The 23,731-nt window shown below is 32.4% G+C and overlaps 1 protein-coding gene across 6 annotated transcripts in view; it reads right to left on the reverse strand.

Moving 5' to 3' along the window:
* The window catches only part of Siz (Brefeldin-resistant Arf-GEF family protein schizo), a 135,702-nt gene that overhangs the window by 14,532 nt on the left and 97,439 nt on the right, over nt 1-23,731 (reverse strand). For 3 of the 6 annotated variants that reach the window (XM_076375761.1, XM_076375763.1, XM_076375762.1), the window contains one exon: nt 21,682-22,079. The exons of the other annotated variants lie outside the window; for them this stretch is intronic. In XM_076375761.1, the coding sequence (XP_076231876.1) occupies nt 21,682-21,872 (191 nt within the window). In that variant the 5' untranslated portion in view covers nt 21,873-22,079. The remainder of the gene's footprint in view (nt 1-21,681; nt 22,080-23,731) is intronic. 6 annotated transcript variants of the gene reach the window in all.

Below are 23,731 nucleotides of genomic sequence, written 5' to 3' on the forward strand. Positions count from 1 at the left end.
CCACCACAATTTCATTTAAGGTCTCCACCCACGAAACTTCACTGAGTATTCAGCAGGAAGTGCCCTTTCACGTCACTGACACGCAACGAGACCGCGATGTTCCACTGACTGACAAAGAAGAGTTTGAGGTCGAAGAGGGAGGATTCGAGGGTTGAAGGAACTTGAACTCGGGGAAGGTCCGAACTGCAGGAAGGACCCTGGCACTCTGATCGCAGGATCGACCGATCGAGAAGGAGCTCGGTGAGCAGCTGGCAGCTGGAGGCATTCTTCGTCCTCGACACGAGGATCGGGAATCAGTGAACAGGAGGAAAGGGGGAAGAAGGTGGGAGCACGTGCACACCGGCCTCGAAGCTGGCGAGCAACCTTCTCCGAGAGGATCGATTTAAACCCCCTCTCCCTTCTTCTGTCGAAGAACTGTGTGAAGGTTACACGGAGATCTTTCAAGAGGAATTTTTGTTGTTGGGGAGGAGGAAGTGGTCTTGAGGATTGGAGGAGGTCAGACTGAGATTGGCTACCTTTCATTTCTTTTGTTTGTTTGTTTGATTTAGATAAAGAGCTGTGCGAATTATTAGACTCGGGACGATGTTTTGGAAGGGGCGTCACATTATTGGAGGTACTGATTCGTGGTTTGGGTGTTCGTTTGAGTAATGGATTAGAGGTAGTGGTAGTCATATTGAGACGAAACGCGTCAGTTAATGTTCAACTATTATAGTGGTTTATGTTTGGTTGAGGTTAGTCAAGTATTACTTGAATTTAGGCCTCTTGAATTCAATTACTTTAACTTAAAACAGTAGACACCTAAAATTGTATTGAAAAGGGATGATAATAATTATTTTTTACAGAGTACACTATACAAAGTGTACATTATACAAATTCATACCATTCAAGATATGTTATTTCAATTTAGGAAAAGTTGGGAGAGTCTCAACTTCACTTCTAATTTGAAAAGGTATTTCAAATCTGGTAAAATAGCAGGTTCAAATTGATGAAATGGTCTCAAGTAACTTGAGTACAAGTGACTTGAAGCTAAGCAATTTGACTAACAAGGACGAGAACAGCAACTTGGCAGGACATTTCAAGAATAGTAAATAATAAATTCAGAGTAGTAAAGTGGTCTTAAATTACGTGAATTCACTTGTAACTACAAGTTAGTTAATCTGAACAAAATACTATGAATTTGTTCACAAAGAACTTAGATATTCTGTTTCTTGGAACAAGATTTAAAAGAAAAACAAGCCCTCCATGATTTAATTGAACATGAAGCAGGTAAAAGAAGAAATATCCTAAAATAGTTTATAAAATTAATATACGTAATAATTATATATTATAATTAATAATTGTTTTGAACATATGTCACTGAATCTGTGCATTATTGTACATAAAGCATATAAGAAATTTAAGACTCATTTTATGTAGTACTTTGAAATTATCAATTTTTTTCTTTCCAAATTTTTTTGAGAATGTTGGGTTTGCAAAATACGTTATCTAAAGAATTTTATTGAAATTTCTGAAAAGAACAAAGATAGTACTATATACATATATTAGTAATTATTAAGTACTTTCGCATAAAAAAATCATATGGAAAGGTAAAATGTGTATAGGCAAATGCTCAAAGTTTAAAATTGATATCTTGAATAGTTATTGTTTTATAAAATTGTTCGATATCTCTAGACATTTACATGAAAAAGTCCTGTTACGAAAAACTAGATACATATAGATACGATGTATAGTACTTACTTGCTATGATCGCACGATTTGCTACAAATAACGAGCTTATAAAATGCAAACAACACACTTCTAACGTTAATTTGGGTATCAATGGTTCATATTTATCTTATCAGAGGTGACGTAAACAGAAAACAACAGTAATTCAACGAAATAAGCCACGAGCTTATAGTAAGTAAATACTGTATCATATACAATTGTTGTAGATAAATCAGCCGCGCAAAATACCAAAAATATGACAATGAAGATAAAATTGAATTTACTGATAATCTAATCCACATCAAATATTACAATAAATAACTTGAGATAAAGATTTGTTATTGATCGTCTTTTTAAGTCTTATCGTTGATCAATGAGTCACATTAGTAAAAAGAATTATATTCCAAATATTCCACTAAAGCGTTGTTATGTTACGAGATTAAATACAATAATGTTACTAGACTACCAATGACTTAAACTTGTGTTGCAATATAGAACATGTTAACCCTTATATGTACAACTGGATTCCCAGGTTTCTCGAAGTATAATTATGTAAAACTTTCAGTATAAATTTTTCTACAAAACATGAATTTACATAAAAATGTGCAAATAACGTGAATCTGCAACAGTTTGATGATACTTTCAGAAAAACACGAAAAGTTAACGCAAGGAAAATTATACATGAGTGCTCAGATACTCGGTTATTAATTGAAGAGGAGATGAAAGAGCAATTCAACAAAAACAAACTGATAAAAAAAATAGAACGGAATTAAAATCGATAATCACTCTAAATTGTAAATATACTTCTACATTACTTCGTGAAGCATATATAATATTTCTAAATAAAATAATACAATTTTGTTGAATTTTACAAACACAAATGCGATAAAAATCAAAAAATAATAGTAATATGAACAGTAATGTGAAAATAACATGAAAATAAAGAAAACAGATAATGTACAGAAAACAAAATACAGCAAGAATCGCTGTTACCTAATTAAATTAGGTATTCTAACTGTTTTAATAAAGTAGACTAAATGTACATTTGTCTATCTTACAAACATGTTAATTACACCAAATTAAATATTAATTCTGAAATAAATTAAGAGACACCCCTCAACGAAATGCATTGTTTCTTGAAAGGAGAGGGCTCTCTCGCAAAACAGCCCTGAAGAAACCATGTATCGACTTTCACATGCGTGTCAGCAGGTATACGGCGGCTACTGCCAATGATGATGATGGCCGTGACACTCAACCTTCCACACCTTATGCAATGCTCGTCAATTAAGCGTCTGACGTAAGGGCCAAGATGTACAGGATAAGCAAATAGTGTTTACAGGCTGCGTGGAGAGGCCTAAAAAGTACGCTGATTGGCTTTCAAGAGGAAGGGAACCACGTCACGCAACTGAAAGGGGCTGCATCCACTCCTCGATACGAGAGATTGAGAAGTACTGAATCTTCCATTTTCCAATTTTTCATTTAAGAATTTAGGAAGCGGAAGCTTAACCCACGAGGAAACCGCCGAGTTTGCACTCCAAGATTGTAATGACCTCTATACTTTATAGTAGAAGGAGCTGAATGTACCTGAAGTTACTAAGAGTCCCACAGGACCTCATTGTGAAGAACTGGAGCGATAAAAGTGGGCATTGGGAACAAAACTGTCGGATTTGCTGGATGAAAAAGGAAGCTTTCTTTTGTAGAATACGCAACCGTATGTGGCAAAAGGGACGTTGCAGGACAGGAGGATCGGGTCTGTGTGAGGACAATTCATCCAGGATATTCCTTCAACGTTGCTCTAACAGACTACGGACCCCTTGGAAGCTTGATCTTATTTAAATGAGAAAAGAAATGAATAATGTTGATAGCTTGGAACATGTTCTTTAATTCTTGCGAATAAGGGAAGATGGAACAGAAGACTTAGCAAGCATCGCTGAAGTAAATTTATTACGTTCATGATATATTACTGAATGACTGAAATGATAGCTTTTCTATAATTAATAACTAAGCCACTGACAAGCCAAAGTGATTAACTCCACCTCTTGAATTTTTAAAAATTATAGAATCTCTTTAAAATATGGATCTTTCTGTTTTGTACTGTGTTTATCGATTTGACAAAGAGAATACAGTGTATAGTTTTGTGGTTTCTGAAACCAAAACAGACACGCACAGTCGTTAGGTGTGAACATTAGGTAACAATCAGGGATTTGAAGTTTTTAGAGCCTGTTGAGGCTTTCAAATATAAATCATGATCTTTCGGAAGAAATATCGCAACATTTTGCAAGCATTGCAACTAGCTTCATCAGATGATGAAACGACATTCCATAATATAGTAAATGACTGGTTTGAATTCATGTTGGATTTTGGCTAGTTTGAATTTTATACTGGATCACACAGAAAGAATTATAGAAAAATGTGAAAGAAGACACGTAAATTTAAGAAAATTTCGAACTTTAAACCCTCTCGTTTACTAAAAAAAACATTTTCCGTCAATTGTTCAACCCATAACTAAATAAAAGTCTACGAAACAATGTGTGGTATGTTATTAAAATGGTATTTCCAGGGAATCACGACATTGATGCAGAGACTGCAGAACAGAATACTTTTTCAAGAAATGCTTATGATGTATGAGTTACTTCCGCATATTTACTGCTTACGACATATCTGTGGCTGTAAAACAAAATGACCTAAATCACATGATTTTATTTTCGAGATATTGGCGTTTAAAATTTTCAATTTCAGTACTATCTTATGGACTGTGACTCTTTCACTTCTTGTTTTTAAGTGAAAAAATTCTTTTAATGCCCATTTTGTTTCTTTCTGAAAACATAAGTTCTACATTATAGATTTCAATTAAGGCTTTAATTCGAATTTTTTGAAAATGTAGTGTAGGTTGTTTTGCCTTATAGCTACAGGTGTACTATCTATGCTAGCGGTGAAAAATTAATGCCCCTGTCGAATACACTTTTAATGAAATATTTCTTTCAAAAGAACGCCCACTGTTGCCCATTCCATAGCAGAGTCATGTTACAAAGTTATAACAGACGAATTTCATATTTTTAATTAATTCCTTATTACTTTATGCAACTTGGTGGGAATAATAAGCAAATTTAACGATTTTGGTTAATCCCATCTCGTTCTGCGTAGGTTTGTATAATTAATTATTGAATTTAGCAATTTCAGCTACTTCGGGCTCTTTCATGCACATTTGCACGAATGATTAACGAACCTAATTTTCGTTGTTTTCGTACGAATTTGTGCAAATTTGTATAAATAATAACCGATTTTGGCTATTTCGAATATCATGTGCTTGTGTGCAAATATGAACGAGTACACAACAAATTGATGACTTTAATTAATTTCATATGATTTCATGCAATTCAATCCATGGATCGGTAGCTCACTTTGATCTCATCGAAGATATATCTGTAAGCACCATTCGCTGGCTCAAAATAATCTTGAGTTGTACTGAATTTAGCAACGAGCTTATAGCAAGGGTATACTGTACTGCATTTTAGCTCCCAAGGGAATGAAAGAAAATTTCTCTCACTCGTGTCCTAATTTGATGCTTCTTTCGTTGAATTAACAAGTTGTCAAATGCGCTTCAGCGCCCTATTCACTGGCACTTTATCGCGAGAGGAAGGGCTTGAATATTTGCAGTAGGTATCCTCGCAAAGTGTAGCTCATTGAAGAAGAAAGAAAGCATTCGACCAGGCAGCCGGGGCTGCTCCCAAGGGGTAAAAAATGTGAAGCCAGGTGCACGTTTCGAGGCACCTCGAATATGTGTGCGTGGGCAATAGCACGCGTGCAGCGTGGCACGAGTTTCGAACAGCCGACAGGCAGATGTTTCGCCTCTTGGGAGGCTTTGATGCCACCTTAGGCATCAGTTTATTCGTTTTCCCTCCTCTACAAAGCTGAAGTTTCTCCGAACATGTTTTCGTGTTGCTTCGCGATGCTAGAAATTTGCGGATGGTATCAAGTGGGATGCTTTCTGTAATCTTTGTTATTAGAGTATATTTGGATTATTTAATCGTAGAACACTGAGATGGGGAGTGGAGAATCTTATACATTCTTTCATATACATATAAATGCATCTCTGTTTAAAAGTAAATATTAGGACACTTGCTTGATTATAACAAATATGTAGTTGGAAAAAGATATAAAAGTAATGAATTTTACTAAATTTTGGATCACATAATTAAAAAATCAATCTAATATCTTATCTTTGTAAAATATCATTGAGTTTAGTAAGAGTATATCTATTGTTTTGTTTGAACTTAAAGTAAACGACTATTTAAATTTCAACGTAAATATTCAGATTAAGATCGTTGATTAAAATTGGGCATCATAGTGAATTTCTTATTTAGTTTTTAGAAGTGTGTAAATTATTAAATATTTAAGTCATAAACAATAATTATTTCACTTTTCTGATTTTCAATAAACTTTTGTAGATTGATAATTTACTTTTTGAAGTTTGTCAAAAATACGTCATAAGTTTTTGATAAGATTCATGTCTAATTTATTTTTTGTGTGAAAGCATCTGTGAAAGCAACTTCACGCAATGTTCATTCACACACCCCATATGCTTAGAATTTAGAGCAACAGCTGAATAGTAACTGACTTCTCACACCCTCTTGTCACTACTTCTAATGCACTGCTTCAGGAAACGTCTAGATTATAGATTAATACACAAAAAACAATTAAATTGTATGAAGTTGTACTTTTGTAGACATTTAATGAATTTGGAGATTCCAATAAAGTCAATTTGTTTATTGTTACTTTTTAAAATATTGAATTTTGCTTTCGCATAAAATTATTTGCAATAAAAGCTACTTTCATGATTTCAATAATAAAAATTGACATCATGCAGCAGGCTTCATGTATCAGGAGTTTCAGCTCTAAACTTTAAGTTAAATGCATACTAAGTTTCGAAAAAACTTAAAGATCTCATGACTTAGATAGTCGAAATAACTCTATGATTATAAAGTAACATGATATAAATAATATGTTCAACTAATTTTAGTCTATATCTGAATTGAAGTACAAGATATTTTTAGCAAAGGAAAATTAGATTAAAGTAACATTTTCCTTGAAAACGAGAATATAACAAAACGCAGTTTATCACTGTATGTACATGATGAATTGAATCACAAAACTTCAAACATTATTAATTACTGCACATATAATTAATTCCATGAAAATAAAAATATGTAATTTATACTGTTTTACATTACAACCACAGAACTATTCTAGCGCTTCAAAAGCGTATTAACAGATCATCTAATAGATTTGTAAAACAACAGAATCTTCAAATACATATCCACATGTATGTAATGTAACATTTATGTTTTCATAATAAAAAATTTACAGAATGAATCTTGTTTATGTCATCTTTAATACATGTTAACTGGTTGATTGCAACAGTAAAAATACTCCTCTACAGTTCAGCTCCTTACATCAAGTGCTTTACACTCGAATTCTAGGCCAAGTATTCGGTTAAACTTGAAGACAATCTAAAATGTCGTGACCTAGACAATGTAAAGTACGTAAGTATTCCAATATTCAGATAGCTTATTCCCGAAGCAATAGGCTTACAAAGAAATCGATCAACTTATTCAATTCTGACATTTACAAAGTAGTACTGTATAATTTCTTATGTCCTTGGCGTTAAAATAATAGTAGATACAAATAATTAATAATTTCATTGAATGAAATGTTACACATGTCAATGACATATTCTAAATTCTGACGTTTATTAATGAAGTTTCTTTCAATTAATACTATCATAATTCAAATTGATTGAGAAAAAAATATTGACAAATAATGAATTTCCAATGTTCGACTTTTAGTATATCAACTGTTCATTTAGTTTTCAGTTCGGGGAGAGATGCCACCTATATTTATAGAGCTATGTTTATTCGTTATAAGCTCACGGCTTAGTGTGAGCATCAAGCTTATAAAGTTAAAATTCTTACATTAATTTATGTACATAGTTATAAGTGCAAATGAGTCGTACGGTTATAGCTACGTTTTTGACAAAATATTTACTTATAACGGCAAAAATAAGCAAGTAAGCAATTGAGTAGGTAAACCTGTTTTTGTAGTAATTAGAGTTGCGAAAAGTTAAATACAGTTAACAAAAAAGAAAACTGTTAGACTATATTAAACAAATAAATATAAAGATGAAGTATCACAAAGATGAATGGAATCAAATTTTTATGCGAAAGTTACGCAAACAATACACAAAGTTAAAACAAAAACACATATTTTTAAGATACTGCAACTTCTTAATTGAGATCTACTATAATAGACCAGTGTGGTGGCTAAACCTTATGATAGTAATAGTACAAGTTGTTCAACATTAAATATCAGAAACTGTAAAGGATGATTCTACATGCCAAAATAGAACAAAAACCAAGAATGACAAAATTGCGTTTGAGACTTTATTTCAAAGTTATTAATTGTTTAAAAAATTTCTGAAGTTCCCATGAAACGTGTCTGACTTAGGACTTATTCTATTAACTAACCCTTGCTGTGTCTAACTTGAGACTTATTCTACTGACTTTATTGTGTCTGATTTGGATCCTATTCTACATCAAACCAAGAAAAGAGAAAAGAATTAGTTCACCTAAGAATAAGGATTCCAGAAGAGACGAGTTCATAAGACAATACTGAAGTTAAAGTCCTTAAACGCCAATATGTTAACAATAGAAGCATTAGACGTAGGTCATTTTGCCTTACACCTAAGGACATAAGATCCTCATAGTATTTGAAATGGTTTGACACAAAGCAACGACCGAATCTGTTGAAATTTCGCAAGATAACGAATGGGACATTCATCGTCAGCGTCTGCTGGTCGTCGCAAGGAACAAATACCCTTTAAAAGCGAGCCGGCTCGCTGTTCGCGCTCTCGATAAATCCTCGACGGAGACTTCTGCCATTGTCTCGGCAGCGACGAGAGCCGTTTGACTTCAACGCGTCCACGAGGAAGGGGTGAGACAATGGGAGTAGGGAGGAGGGTTGAAAGAGATAGTCTAGCATGGGCCACTCGTGCGTTTATACGAAGACAAAACCCTCAGACGCATAGGCTTCGGACCAAGTGCATCAGCTGCCACTTGGACACGCGCCACGGAAGCCTCCACTATGTTTCCTTCCCTTTTTTTTTCTCTTTTCCCTTTCCTAGCGCCGTTCTTCCTTTCTGGCTTCTTTTATTTCTCCTGCAGCGATGCACGTCCGCTTTGAACTCTTTCACGTAGAATGGACGCGACGATGCGACGAGTTTTGTGAGATATCACTGTTTCCATATTCCATAGAGTCATCTGTAACTCTGTTTTGAGGGTGGAATTGAAAGAGTGCTAGAAGTTCCTACAGCTCAGTACTTCATTACTGAATAGGGTTATTTGAGGATTATAGAGAATTTAAGAAGATGGGTCATTCGATCAATTTGGGAATCAAGATGCTAGAAGCCATTGTGAAGTACTATGGAACTTTTAGACAATTCAAGAAAATGAAGAGGTTCGATCAATTTGAGACTGAAGATATCAGAAACCATTTTGAAGTATTTGGGGAATTTTTTTAGTAGTAGGACGAATTGTAAAAATTTATATTAGAGTATCTTTTCGTTAGAAGCTCATTTATAAGTATGTATTTGGGCCACAATTGGGTTATGTATTTGACCACATTGGGTTATTTTACACATAGAGTGGAATAATTTTGACCACCTTAAATATATCTGTTATTTTTGGAGATGTGAAGAAGAAACTTTGTTTATAAAAATTTTATGACACAGAGGGGACCACAACATGATAATAGTAATTTTTTATAAGCGATTTCAAGATCCTTCTATTTTTGAGTACTCCAGAAATTTAAAGGTTTTAGAAGTGCAAAAAATTCTATAGGTTTACAAAGTTCAATTATTTTAGAATTCAATTTATGACAAATCAAAGTGATTTAAAGATCTCAACATTTTTTTACATTTCTCATACATTTCACAATTCATACAACTGAGTATAGTGATGACTGAGGATTGTTAACTTTTCTGTAGAGAATTAACTTTTCTCTTAAAAACGTTGAAATTTCAAAGGATTCTACAAATTTAATAACACGAAACTAGTAGAATTGTTACAAATTCCACACTCAACTTTAATCTTATTTTAAATTGTAAACTTAAAATTTTTCTATTTATAAAATAAATTTTTTATTTTGTAAATTTCATTTAAAAAAGTTCACAAAAATGTCTACTTGTAGATGCAGAAAAAAATAGAGGGATGAAAGCAGCCTTTTACATTTTTTAATTTTTTTTTCACAGCTTGATTTTAAATTCACTATCCATTTCGTGTATATTTCCATTTTTAATGATCGTTTCCATTTTTATACATACATAGTTGAACGATTATAAATATTCAGTTGCTGGTAAGAGTACACTAGCATTTGTATGCATAAATTCTGAAGCCAGAAACCCTGAAAGCATTATTGTATTGACAATTTTGTTACATTTACAATTCTATATAGAGTCATAGCCCATCAAAGCACCGTTATACTTATAATGTTATATCAATGATTTATGTGAAAAAGCTATTGTTATAACTATTATAACAATCGTATGCTCCTGTGTCACTTCGAAGAAAATATTTCGCATGACGTTAGTTTTAATTTCATGACTGTATAACTTTATTAAAATAATCAATCATTAAACGCTAATCCGTATTATATTATTCTTTATTCCTGTGGAAATAAAGTATGCATATAAAAAGATTCAAAGTTTTCAGGCAAGGACTTTCATTTTTAATTTACTTTTTAAGTAAGTATTTCTAAACCTTAATTGTTAAATAAATTCAATTCTTTGTATGTAAATAAATTAATCATTTTTTATAGACTGCAATGTATTTTAGTTACTATTATCCTGAAGTTAAAACGTGGACTTCAATTGACGAAGAATGTTTTTAATTTCTACTTTCAAATTTTAGTAAAACTTAAAATTTTTGTTTTTTAAGGTGTGTATTTAAAGTATGCGCATTCTTCATTTTCTAGTAACTAAAACTGAAATATTTAAATAAAAAAGACTACTTTAAATACGAGTGGTTCTTTTATGTACTAGAATCAAATAAGAATATAAAAATTTTTGACTGTTTTTCACAATTACTTGACTTCATGCTTTAAAGCAATACATAGTTTCTTAAATCTCAATTTTGCCATCTCCGTCTACATCAATAATTTCTATGGTTTTCTGATGACAAATAAATAAATATCTATTTAAAACTCAATTATTATACAATATTATCTACTAACCAAAAGTATCACAAAATGTACTATAGATTTATATATCATAGGTGAACCTATTATTAATTTCTTTCACAGACAGGTGTTCAAAACAGGAATGTACAGGTGTCCTCCCTACAAACTCACAACTGCTTGATGATGAACTTATAACGAGAGACCTGTTTCTGAGATCTACTTATGTCTTGATGCTTTACTTCTATCTCCTCAAAGATATAAGTAAGAGTCCTTGAAAGCAAGTCTCGTTTGCTCCAAATAATTCTAAGATAAGTCAGATATAGCGAGCTTATGATGAAGGCATATGTAATAATATTAATTCTTTAGTAGTATTTCATATCTAGATTGCGGATATTTATCTTCATAAAAATATGTCATGAAGTAGAATCTAACAATAAGTAGAAATTTGTTTCATTCTTCAACTAGTTCAACCTGTATTTTACTTTTCATATTTTGTACGTTTTTGTATGTTATGCGCATTCTTTCCTTTTTTGCATTTATGAATTTTCGATATCTATACGCATAAATCTTTCACGAAACAATATCCTCTTTCAGAAATTCTTTGTTATCAACTATTTCAAACTATGTTTAAAATACTGTTATTAACCTCATTTGCTGTTTTTATTGTATATTTATAGGAGATACCAAAGGGCTTACTATTATATTATTTTTTCATTATATCACATTACTATTATTGTTATGAAAATCCGCAGTTTAATCATATCCCACAGTAATAGGTCATCAAATAAATGATATCATTTCTCACTTCATGCTGTATCTCAAATGAGTCTCTACAAAATAGTTTTAACAGAAAAGGGTTAAAAATAATTTCTAAACAAATGACGAATAATAGTACAAAATAGTATTCTACGCTTCAACGATTAAATATAATTATAAATACTAATTTTTTGAGTAGTACATTCGTCTTCAGCGACATTGTTTATAGGATGACCTTTAATCACGTTAAAAAAGTGTTGCCAAAGTTGCCAAACTAAATATCATCGACAAAGGAAACAACGTTGAATGCTCGCTTTTAATTACTTTTTAATTGGAATATTCGCGCGATTCGGTTACTTTTGATTTCGGTACAATGCACCCAAGATCTTAAGGGCTGCTCGTCGAAAGCAACGATAGGCGTCTCGTCGTGTGTTCGCCGTTAGACGCCGGAAATTTTTCGCGAAATCGTACAGCTCGTTACGTTGCACAGAGCGAGATTAACGTCACGTAATTAAATGGCGCCGCGTGCAACGCTCGCGCAGCCGAGTGCATTCGTCTGTGCACTCGGCTCGGTGCATACGGTGGCTTTCGTTCGTTCGTGAGAAGTCGCTGCCAAAGTGCGATTTTTTTGCGATCCTAGAAACCCTCTGTTGCGCAGAAAAATCGACGAGTCGACGAGACAGAATCAAAAGGGAAGGCTTTGATAACAAAAAAAACCGAGCATGGGGAATTTTAAAGGGGAAATGCAATCGGAAAATGCTCCAGAAAAGGGTAGTTTTTGCTTCATCGAGACGGCGGTGTATTTCATATTACAGAGAATGAGGCGGAGGCTATTTTGGAATTAGAAAGACCTTTCTACAGTTTCTATGTCGAAAGCAGAAAAAGTTGTTTCATGAGAAAGTTGTAATAAGAAAAATGAGTAGGTTTTTGCATAGAGTAGTAGGTAGATGTTCTTTTCTGCTGGTATTATAGTATCTAGATGTTTATTTTTAGGATTATGTTTTAGTAAAGTTATACTTTTGCTTAAATTAATTGATAAATTATACAGGGTGGCTCGTATGTCAGTTTCTTGTTCTGAAAAATTGTATATTTTCCTTGTAATAATTTTACCACTGTTTTTTTCGTCGAATACGAAGTTTAACCCAAAAAGTTTATGATGGATAAGAATTCAGCTTATCAGAGTGCGAGAATTCTGGAAATTTACTTCAAAAGCAATTGCTCAGTTATTTTAATTCAAAGACAATTATGACGCAATTTTAACATTACAAATGTTTTGTTTGCCCTGCAGTTAGATATTAATTCTTAGATTCACAATTTACTGATAATTTATGCATTTTGCGAAAGTCAAAACTAAATAATACTACAGAAGAAAATTAATTATCACTTAAATTTTCAAACTGCGTGAAATAATGATAAATACTATGAAAAAAATTCTAATTTCTAAACGATAAGAAAGGACCATTTCATGAACATAATCTTCCACGTATCTTTAGAAAAAATACTATCTAATTAAAGTTTGTGTATTTATTTATTTTTACAAAATTTATAATTCAAAGAAGTCAGAATTATTTTTGGCCCACCTTGCATAAGTGATCAGTAATAACATTACTGTTTTAAATTTTTGTATGCAAGGAAGTTTGTTAGTAATCGAGATGTCAGGAGCTTTGAGTATATCCCTTAAATATCGATTTTACCCTCGTTAAAGGGCACAAAAGACATATACATATATGCTGAATGTTACAATCAACTACCCTTGGACTATAATTAATCCATTAACATTTATCGATCTCATCTGTTTAATACTTATAAATGAAGAATATTTGTGTACAGTAATAAATATGTATCAAAATTAACTTTTCTTTCCTTCTTTGGATTCTTTAATATTATTCCACAAGACTGACCTTATCGCTGAAACGAATACGTTTCTTATCGTTTTTTTAAAAAACCGACTTTCAAGTTAATTAAGAGTAAATGCAACAGAGGATATTAGAAATCGACTTAACTTCAATTATCATTTCCATAAAAATAAATTAACTCGGCAATTAAGGTCGCAAAGCTTGACTCGCTGATCTGTAACGACGCATACTTTTCTATCATTACGATTTAAACATTTCTCGCGAAAAGGAAAATCTCTCCACTGGCCAGAAATCATTATCATCGTCGAGAAAAGTGTACATGCGTTTGAAACATTGTCATGGAAGTTACATGCCAGAGGCTTGATTAAAATATGAAAACTACATGCGTATGCATTATTCATGCCCGCATCAGGCTGTTACCTCCATGTAATCGCCCTGATAACAATGTTGCTTCTTATAGAATGAAGAAGGAAGAAAGGAAGAAAAATAAGAAAAATTAACGAGCAACACGTACACTGTTGATTTTCATCTCTACTGTGTTGTTTCCTCCAAGGAACATAAAGGTAACAATACACAAGGGAAAACTAACATTTCATTCAAACGCAGCATAATTATTCCGTGAAAACAATGTCTTCTTGAGAAAAACGAGGAAAATAAATGAAAAGAAGATTGATGATTTCTGATTTAGGATATGATTAGTGATGGAAATGATCTTCTCGAAAGCATATCGTCACAAGCCAAAAATGTTTGATTTTCATTTAATTGCATGCAGTATTTTTAAATACATAAATTTACTATTATTTCTAATTTTCAATAATAAATGTATGAGTAAATAATAATTATAGTTATAAATTAAAAAATAATAGTATCAATACAGTATTATTTGTTAATTCTGAGTATTTACAATTCTTATGAGGAATATTCTCCAAAGATATGTAACCCTCGACTTTTTGGTCATTACAACTTAATATATGATGAAACTGTACATGTATGTACAATAAGTATAATATTACATACTTCCTTGCACCAAATCAATACTTTCTTCTTACAATTCTAATACGACATCCCTGAATGATTATTGATAAGATTTATACAGAGTAAATATTGTTAAGTAAGTAGTAGATAATGTCCCCCTTTTTCTTTTCATCTTATAGGTTCACAAGATTTTCCACTACAAATTCTGTACTTCAAAATACGCTGACACTCAGGGATAATGAAAATGCAGTTGAGTCTCTGTTTGTTAACTATAGGTGTTTAAAAAAGACGATGACTATCATTATCACTAACATAAGAGGGTAATCGCCTCGTGTGGCTGTGGTAGAATTCTACAATATTCGACCCAGACAGTGGTTACGATGATCATTGCTCCCTATTGTCTGACCTCAGTCACGGAATTCGCGCTGACAATGATGCTACTTCGTTCGTTGAATTTCAAACGAACCTTACTAGCCCTTAAAAGTTTGTAATTAACAAACGAAGGCTCAAAAAGGAATCTTTAAAGTATATAGTAAGTTTTAAAAATGGATTGTGAAATGACATATTATGAAATTACAGAATAAATGGTGTTTCATCTTGCATATCCTAATATCTTTGTTATTTGTTTAGTTCAGAGCTAAGAATATTATTTTTTTTGTCTCAAAATCGTTTGAGTCGTATGTTCTTTTTTTTTCTTCGAGTTTTGTAAGTCATCGCCGCCATTTTTATGCACATTAACATGTACTTTTTGTGATGCAGCATTATAGTGCACATCAAAACGAATAATAACTATGACATTATTACCTTTAAATGATCTTGAATAAAAAAAATCACGCTAGTTTAAAGTAAAGCTAGTTTCACGCTATGAATATAAAACGTATGGAAATATTAGATGGATTTGATACGATAGCATTTTAAAAATATTTAAAACACTACAACATTTGTAAATAGTTTTGTATTATTGCGTTTGGTAGAAAACTTTTGCCAAGGGTAGTATAAAAAAAAGACGAAAACGAAGATAGACGAAGTTGTGTTTGATACTTTATTTTCGAGTCAGGAAAACAGCTAAAATGCACGTGATATATTCCTGACTCGAGACTTACATATTCTACTGATTTCGCTGTGTCTGACCATACTCTGACCTGCCTAATGTACGTCGACAGTAGAATAAGTCCCAAGTCAGACACATTTCACTATATGATATAAAAGTAGGACTAATAAACTGGCAGGATTGTTATTAGCAAAATTATATCCTGTTCTACGAACTACCGTGCCCAATCACAACTTTATCATTCTAGATTTACGTCTTATTTCGAGATCTAAAATTGTCCCTTAAATCAGAATTTATCAATGGGGACGATATGATAAGACGATAATACGATAAGAGAAAAAAATGGAGATGGGAAAACAAGAAAGGGAGAAGGTGGCCATAGAAGTAGCCGATGTTCGAAAGAAAGTCACAAGCCAAAATAAATTGATAAACCCTGCCCTTAATTTTTCCCCACCTGTAGCACCCTGAACACTCTGCATGTTTCCAGAGAACTGACAACACTGGCTGTACAAAGCACATCAAACTCTGGGGGCAAACATCAAAGGTGCCAACGAAAATTTCTTGTCTAAGTTCTTTGTATCAAAATTAGATCCTCCGGTTTTCCCGCCAGTTTCCCTCAGTTTTTCCTTCTCCATGCTCGAGGAGCATGCTCCCTCGCGTGCTGCAACAGCGCAAACAGGAGGAAATTATTTCACGCGGCGCGGGGTTCGACCGAGTCTAACACGCTCGCGCGCTCGCACCGTTAACGGCAATCAACGGTTGTTAATTGCTCGATGATAATTAGTCAAGAGCGGGGAAACGGCCACGCTGGTAATGGAGCACACTTTACCAATTCCTTTAATGAATTCGAGACACCGTGCGTAGCCTCTTCCGTGTGATGAAAATTAACGAACCACTGTTCTTTCGTTCGATACCTCTTCGGCACAAAATGTGTGGGCAAACACGTTCTTTTGGCAATGGGCGTAGCAATGTGGCACGAGACCATCCCTCACCTTTCTTAAGAGACTTAATCTGTACTTATTAATGATACTGCAATGAGTATCTACTAGGAATTTTAAATAATTGGAGTTTTTTAATAACCGATTTTGTGATTGGTTTTATACTAGATAACAGGTTAACCGAGGCATTTTCTTTTAATTCACAAAGAATAGTAAAAAAAAACATGAAGAATTTAAACAAATTGGCAATTATACAAAAATAAGTAAAAGAATTTTTTTAATTATATTTCTTTACTTAGAAATTATTATAACAATTAAGTCAATATTTTACAAAAACAAAATTCTCACATATGTATCTATGTAATAAATGAGCTCTTTAAAAGGACCAAAGTAATCAACTCCACTTTTTACCAACACTGTAAGATTCGTAAATAATGTTTAACATATTTCCGAAGCCATTTTAACAAATTTTATATTCCGAGTCAAGAATTCAATATCTTATCAAAAATAAATCCAATCGTCGCTTAAAGAGTTTAATTAGATTGTTTATTTCAAGCCAAATTTTAAAATATATTATTTATCGTATCGACATTTCTCTTTGCTTTCTATCATATGGAATTAATTAGTTCGGCATCAGAGCCATTGGATTAGTGATTAGTTCAGTTCTGTATCTACTCAAGAAAAAGGAATTAATCGGTTACTGGATATGAAAAATCGACTATCGAATAATAATAAATCTGGTCCAATAACCGATTAATCGGTATCGAATATAACTAGTGTGTCATCCTTAGTATCTACCCCAGTAACCATTAGTATTAAGTGACTGGACAAGAGCAAATTAGTTCTTATTCGAGAAGGTATCATCTGCGGAGGGTTCAAAAGAATTCATTTGACTTCTTGACTCCATGAAATTTTATTCCGGATTGGACTTCGAGAGATTGGTCCACGCACAATTCACTCTTCGAGATTCAGTCTAATGTTCTTTCGATGGTTAGAAAGCTGAGAATGAATATAGCGTGAAGACGAGAAATTTAATAGGACAGCGTAGGGGCAAGAAAAGTATTTTGCTAGCTCTACATAGGGTAAGAGAACCTATTGCTGTGCTTTCCATACAAAATCTATATAAATGTAATAGGGTCTCTTATCCTACTTAGTCCTGTTTGTATTGTTATGCTTATAAATTAACGACAAATTCCTAATCTCATAATTATACTAGAATCTTGACTAATGAGCTGAACGCAATATTCAAAACTGGAATACCTTTCTTAGTTGCTAATTTCTTTATTTTATCTTGATACCAAATATTATGAGTAGTCATGACTCGGTTAATCGAGATAAACACAAAAGAACATGCTGACGTATCTCTTTCAATAAAAGCAGACCATGGTAAATAAAACCAGAGATTAAACCAGAGATTAAACCAGAGCCAATCGTCCCCACATTTCTTTCGTTGGACTTCTCATTTATGTACTATATTAATGTCTTTTACAAGTAGATGGGTGAGCAGAGCAAGAAAGTAGAAGACTGAAAGGTGGGAGAATTGAATGAAGGGTGAGGATAGCAGAATAGAACAGTTAGGAAGTCCAACAGGGAGTTCAGCAACTGTTCAGTGACCTTCAGTAGTTCATGTTGTGCTTCTGTATACATGATAAAATTTAACTTAGACTTAACAAATTTACATTGAAACGATGTACAATCCAAAACCAAAAAACATCTTTTTTGGTCGGTTGTATTTACTATGTACGTTCTGGGTTTTTCCAGTGCAGCTGCTAGTAAATATACCGTACATGTTAGATTATCTGGAAATAATCAAGGAACAAAAACAAGTCAAATATCGAAGGATACGGAAAGTGTTCTGTCTTGTTTCTATGGTATTTTATTTACTTTTGGTTATATTCATGTGGGATCCGATATCGTACAGACTTCTTCCGTGCGTTATGTGTTAAAATTAAATTTCTTTTATTTTAAATCGTTATCCCATATTCCAATAATACACATTAAATTTTATCAACGTTAGCTCAAAAGGATATTCATTTGTCGTCTACAGTATTAACATTAATTTTTCGAATAGAATAAACATTTGTAGAATAAACTTGTTGCTATATGTTTCATAGTGGGTAAAATTAAATAGATACAAGTTTATTTATAGACATATGAGTTGAAATTATTATATATTCTAAATATATAGACATATTGCATTCAAATTTATACCACGTTAAAATGAATCAGAGCTAAAATACAGAGTTGTAAGTACTGGAAACTAAAAATGGGAATAAAAAAGACGTATATAAAAAAAACTTCAGGGATTCGATAATAAAACATTTGAATATTTGAAAATTTAAATGCTTTGAATGTTTAAATATTTACAAGTTTAAAATTGAAAAATTGAGGAACTAAAGATTTATGTTTTAAATTAAAACTTTTAAAATCTGTATTTCAGGTTTTCGAAAATTTGTAGATCTGGAAGTTTGAGAATTTATTTAAGAAATAGAATTACTGCCCCAACTTGACCTATTAAGGGTTAAGCAAACATAATTTAATAATTTCTTTCAGTTCGCAGATCCATTAGTAAGTGAAAACTACTAATTCGTACATTTTATCCAATTCCACGCTCCAAACGATTGAATTTTTACAGTCTATTATAATAAATCTCTGAATGTAACATATGTTATAATTAAAGTAAATAGATTCTCTCTTGTCCTCCTTAGGCTATCATCAAGATATTAAATCTCATTTTATCTTCTTTTGTCGTTAATCTAGTACTATATGAAAGTTTCCCCATGATTCAAGAAAAGATTTAAGCAGACAGTCATGTGGGAACGAAATCTGTGCGCCAAAGATATTCTGCTCCGTTTTGCGCATACAATTAACGCAAAATAAGCCACGATATAGTCAGTCTGAGAGGGTTCTTCGGATAAAGAATTTCCATAAAATAGCCGGAAGCTGTTTGCGTAACTCGAAGAACGTGTACCTACTCCCGGAAGTCACTAAGAATTAGGGCATATTGTTACGAAGCACGAGATGAAACTATAAAATTTAGATTACATTTACTGTGTGTTTTAAATTAAGGTTCTTAGCTTCTGACTTTCTTTTATAGTATGTGGCGAATAAGTAGACTGACATGATATATGTACAAGGTGTTAAAACATATATACAGACCTTGTTCTTAAAATTAATTGTGGTGTGAATATTATTATGATTATTTTTTTAAATATAAAAGCAGTTTTTGTAACCATTTTTTCTGAATTGAATAATAACATTATAAAAAGAGATACTACAATTTACTTTAATACTACCTATTAATTAAGTATATTTACATCATGTATCGAATCATACGAAAAATTATAACGTATGGGAGCGTTTTAATACATAGTAACACTTCGAGTTTTTGTTAAATTGAGGAACTAAAATTTCACATTCTTTTATATGACCTACTAATTTTATTTACGTGTCATGCTTTCAAAGATTATGCAATAGATAGTAAGTACCCATAAACATAATGATTAATAAACAAAACAAGTATCTACTGGTGTGTTACAATAGCATTGTGTGACACAATTGTGTATTATGCTATATTATGCTATACATATTACGCTGGATTGTTGTTGTCCAATTTATTTTTTAACTTCTACGTGTACGTTTGTGGCACAACATAGATACAATGTTACTGGTAAAATGTAGTTACGTGTATTTATAATCGACACAGGTAACGACGTGTTTTTATATTCTTATTTCTTTTACGTTAATATTTTGCAAATTCATAAACATCTGTAAATCGCTTCATATTTCCCGATTTTCAAATTACAGTAGTAAATCACTTCAATTATCAATCTATATCAGATTCCCACCCTCACTGTGTAGGCAATTAAAAAGCTAATAAACGTAAAATTGTGTATACAGGAGAAGGTATAATATGAGATAATATTTTCTTTTCACTTAAGGGCTTTTAAAATAGCTGTAAATGAAAAATCAGTTGTTTAACTTTAAAGAATTTCACGTAAAATATGATCTGCAAATATAAATATTGTGGGCCTTACAAAATTTCTGAACTTCTACTTTTTCTAAATTAAAGCAAAATGAGACAAGTATAAATGATGTAGTAATATGAAACAGTGTTAGTTTTGAGAGAAGTAAGCTAATAAATTACTTTCTCCGATTCTTTGAAAATCATAAACTAGTTTGAAGTAAATTCTACTTTAATATGAACACACAAGAACTTGTCGTTGGGACCTAAACAAAAATCGTTCATTATGCAGAAAAACAATAATGAACGAGAAGAGCTGATACGAGAGAATATTATCAGATAAACAAAAAAGTTCTGTGGCTCTTGTAGTTACAGTAAAATCTCTTGTATTTTTTAAATACAGTAATTTTATTTCCGCGAATTCACATTGAACTACCCTTTAATCCATGCATTTGAGGGGTTTTCGCGAAGTGTACACCGAGTTCCTTTGTTCAATTTTTTTTTAGAAAAAGAGAGAACAAAAGAACACTTTTATAAAGTAGGAAGGAGCACCTTTGTCTCATTTTCGAGAAATTAATTACTGACAGTGTGAAAATATCTATACGTTATCCAATGACTTGACAAGAAAAGTTAATATAAAAAATAAATTGATATTCTGTCATTAATAAAGTTCAATAATTTAGATTTCCGAAATATTGTTTTATTTTGAAAAAATAAAAATAGAGCCATATATTTTTTAATGCATTATTTATTGCATCTCGTTGTTCTTTATAAAAAAGTATTAAACTATTTCCTCAAAAAATTATTAGTTTTAGAAATATATCGAAGGATATAGAAATGTTCACACTTTCAGTAGCCAGTTTCTCGCAAACGAGGCGTAGATGCTCTTTCCTACCTTGTGAAAGGATTTTGTTTGTTTCCCCTACATCTGACAAAAAATTAAACAAAAAACTCGGTGTACACTTCATAAAGTTGCCTCGTCAGAGTTTTTATTAAAATATATGTATAAGTAACCTTTCAACTTGAAAACTGGCAGTACCTTTTTGGTTATCTAATGTAATCATAATACCTAATATCCAATTATTGTCAAAAATGTCAGAAATTAGCGAGATGTTAGTAGTGTGCACAGATCAAAACCTTGGTGTCTCATATTTCTATCTTATCTCATATTCCTACCCTCTCCTCTAGTATATGGACAGTAGATACCGATTGATGAAGTTCGTGGGGGTGGAGTAGCCCAGCTGTAGCCGTGACCTGATGACCTTCTCCTGCACAGTGACCATCCTTGAGCTTCTCGAACTCTGGTGCACCCTGGTGGTCCTTATCACTTGATAACAATGGTGTTTAGTCTGAGTGTTGGACACTCTGTCGCTCCTCGGCTCGATCATCGTGAACATGATCGCTTTCACTGATCACAGTCGAACCGATCACTATCGTCAAACGGGCCCACGTTGTATTCGCGCACGGTTTCACGGACCATTTTCATCACGATCGAACAACTGAACTCGATCACCGTGGCCTTCGGTTATCACAGTGCTCTTTGGTTTGTCTGGCAGTGTCGATATTGTCTTATTATCCGAGGTACATTTCGATACCCAATAGACCTGAATTTTTGGAACAAGAAGAGAATTTAAAGAAGCTGCTTCTAGAGTTTTCTTTGAGGAATTAAGGATCCCTTGGAGGCTTAAGCGAAATGTCTGGCACTTTTATATTGTATTAAAGAATATTTGAATCATTCATATTTGGAAAAATAAGAATTTTTTTTGTATATCCAGTAGCTTTATAGAGTTCTGAAGTCTGAAGAGGTGCAGAGAATATGTCTATTGTATAGTATTGTCTTGTTATAGACTCGTTACTCTGTATGCACTAGTTTAATGTCTATACATTTACCCCTTTTCTCGTAATTATCTTAAATTTAAATATTTTCCTGCTTTTAAAAAGAGTTTTTTTAAAGAGTTTTTAAAAATATCATTTTTACGGTATTTTATAATACTTCATAGAGTGATAAGTATTACGTGATTTAAAAAAGAAACATAAATTGTCCGTATAAAATTATGGAATGAACTTGCAAACTTAATATACCTATTCACTGAATTTCAAAATTATTTAGAACAAAAATGATTTTTAGTTTCATGCTCTATCATTCATATGTTTAATAAGGTCAAAACAAGTTATTAACACATAAATTTACCTTAAAGTGGGTTTACATTACACGTTATATAACTTTGTTACTTTATTACATAGCATGTAATGTAGACCCACCTTTAGAAATATGTTCCATGAGCGTATAGCAAGAGGATTGCTTAGAGGGAAGCATTATAGCGAACTTTATTAGGTATAAAGTGTTTCAATATATGCTCAAAGATGTAAGTCATAGCGTGTAACAAATACAAATTGTTTGCTTTAATTAATTTCAACTTCCAGTGAGTATAACTTATAACGGGGTATCCGCGTTATGCATAGTATTGCCTTGTTTATTTTTCTAACTTGTTTCTAACTTATTTTTCTAAACTTGGATTTCAGTGTAAAATAAATACACTGAATATTTGAACTATCACATCTCATATCTGGGTGACACTTTTATCACACAATAGTGAGTAATGTCATTTTACACGACTATGAATAACATTAACAAGATTTTATACTAGAAATTGCTACAAGAAGAGAAGCACTAGTAATTCGATTCAAAAATGAATAAAAGACATCTGAAGAATTATCTGGTCTTCCTAATTTTTCCTAAACTTATGACTCAAAATACTTGAAAATGTTCTGTCGATTTAGGTAACTCATAAATTTTGTTCTTCACCTAGGATATACTTCAATACTCTCTTTAACATAAAAGGAAAGTGAAATACAAATGTTTTAAAGCAATTTTGATAGAATCCTGTTTAATGCTCACTAATTAACTCAAAGAAAGTCTCGAGTATTTAATATACTATGTATTATTAATATACAATGAATTGATATCTCTAACGATGCTCTAGATGCTGATAATTGATGTTTCGTCTTGGTTCTCAGATATTTCACAGCTCGATAACTGACATGGATAAACGACACCACCCAGCGTTTTCACTCGTTCGTCTTTTCCGGTTAATTGACAACCGATCGCGACTTTCTAATGACGGTCTATTAATATTCCCGAGTGCACGACTCGAACCAAATACGTGTGAGATTCTTTGTAACGAGTAACTCTGAATGCAGAAAATGAAACTGTTTTTCTTCCTCTGCCGTCACTTGCCTTAGTAATTATTATTCA

The sequence above is a fragment of the Calliopsis andreniformis genome, chromosome 3 (assembly GCF_051401765.1).
Source record: "Calliopsis andreniformis isolate RMS-2024a chromosome 3, iyCalAndr_principal, whole genome shotgun sequence".
Lineage (NCBI taxonomy): Eukaryota > Metazoa > Arthropoda > Insecta > Hymenoptera > Andrenidae > Calliopsis > Calliopsis andreniformis.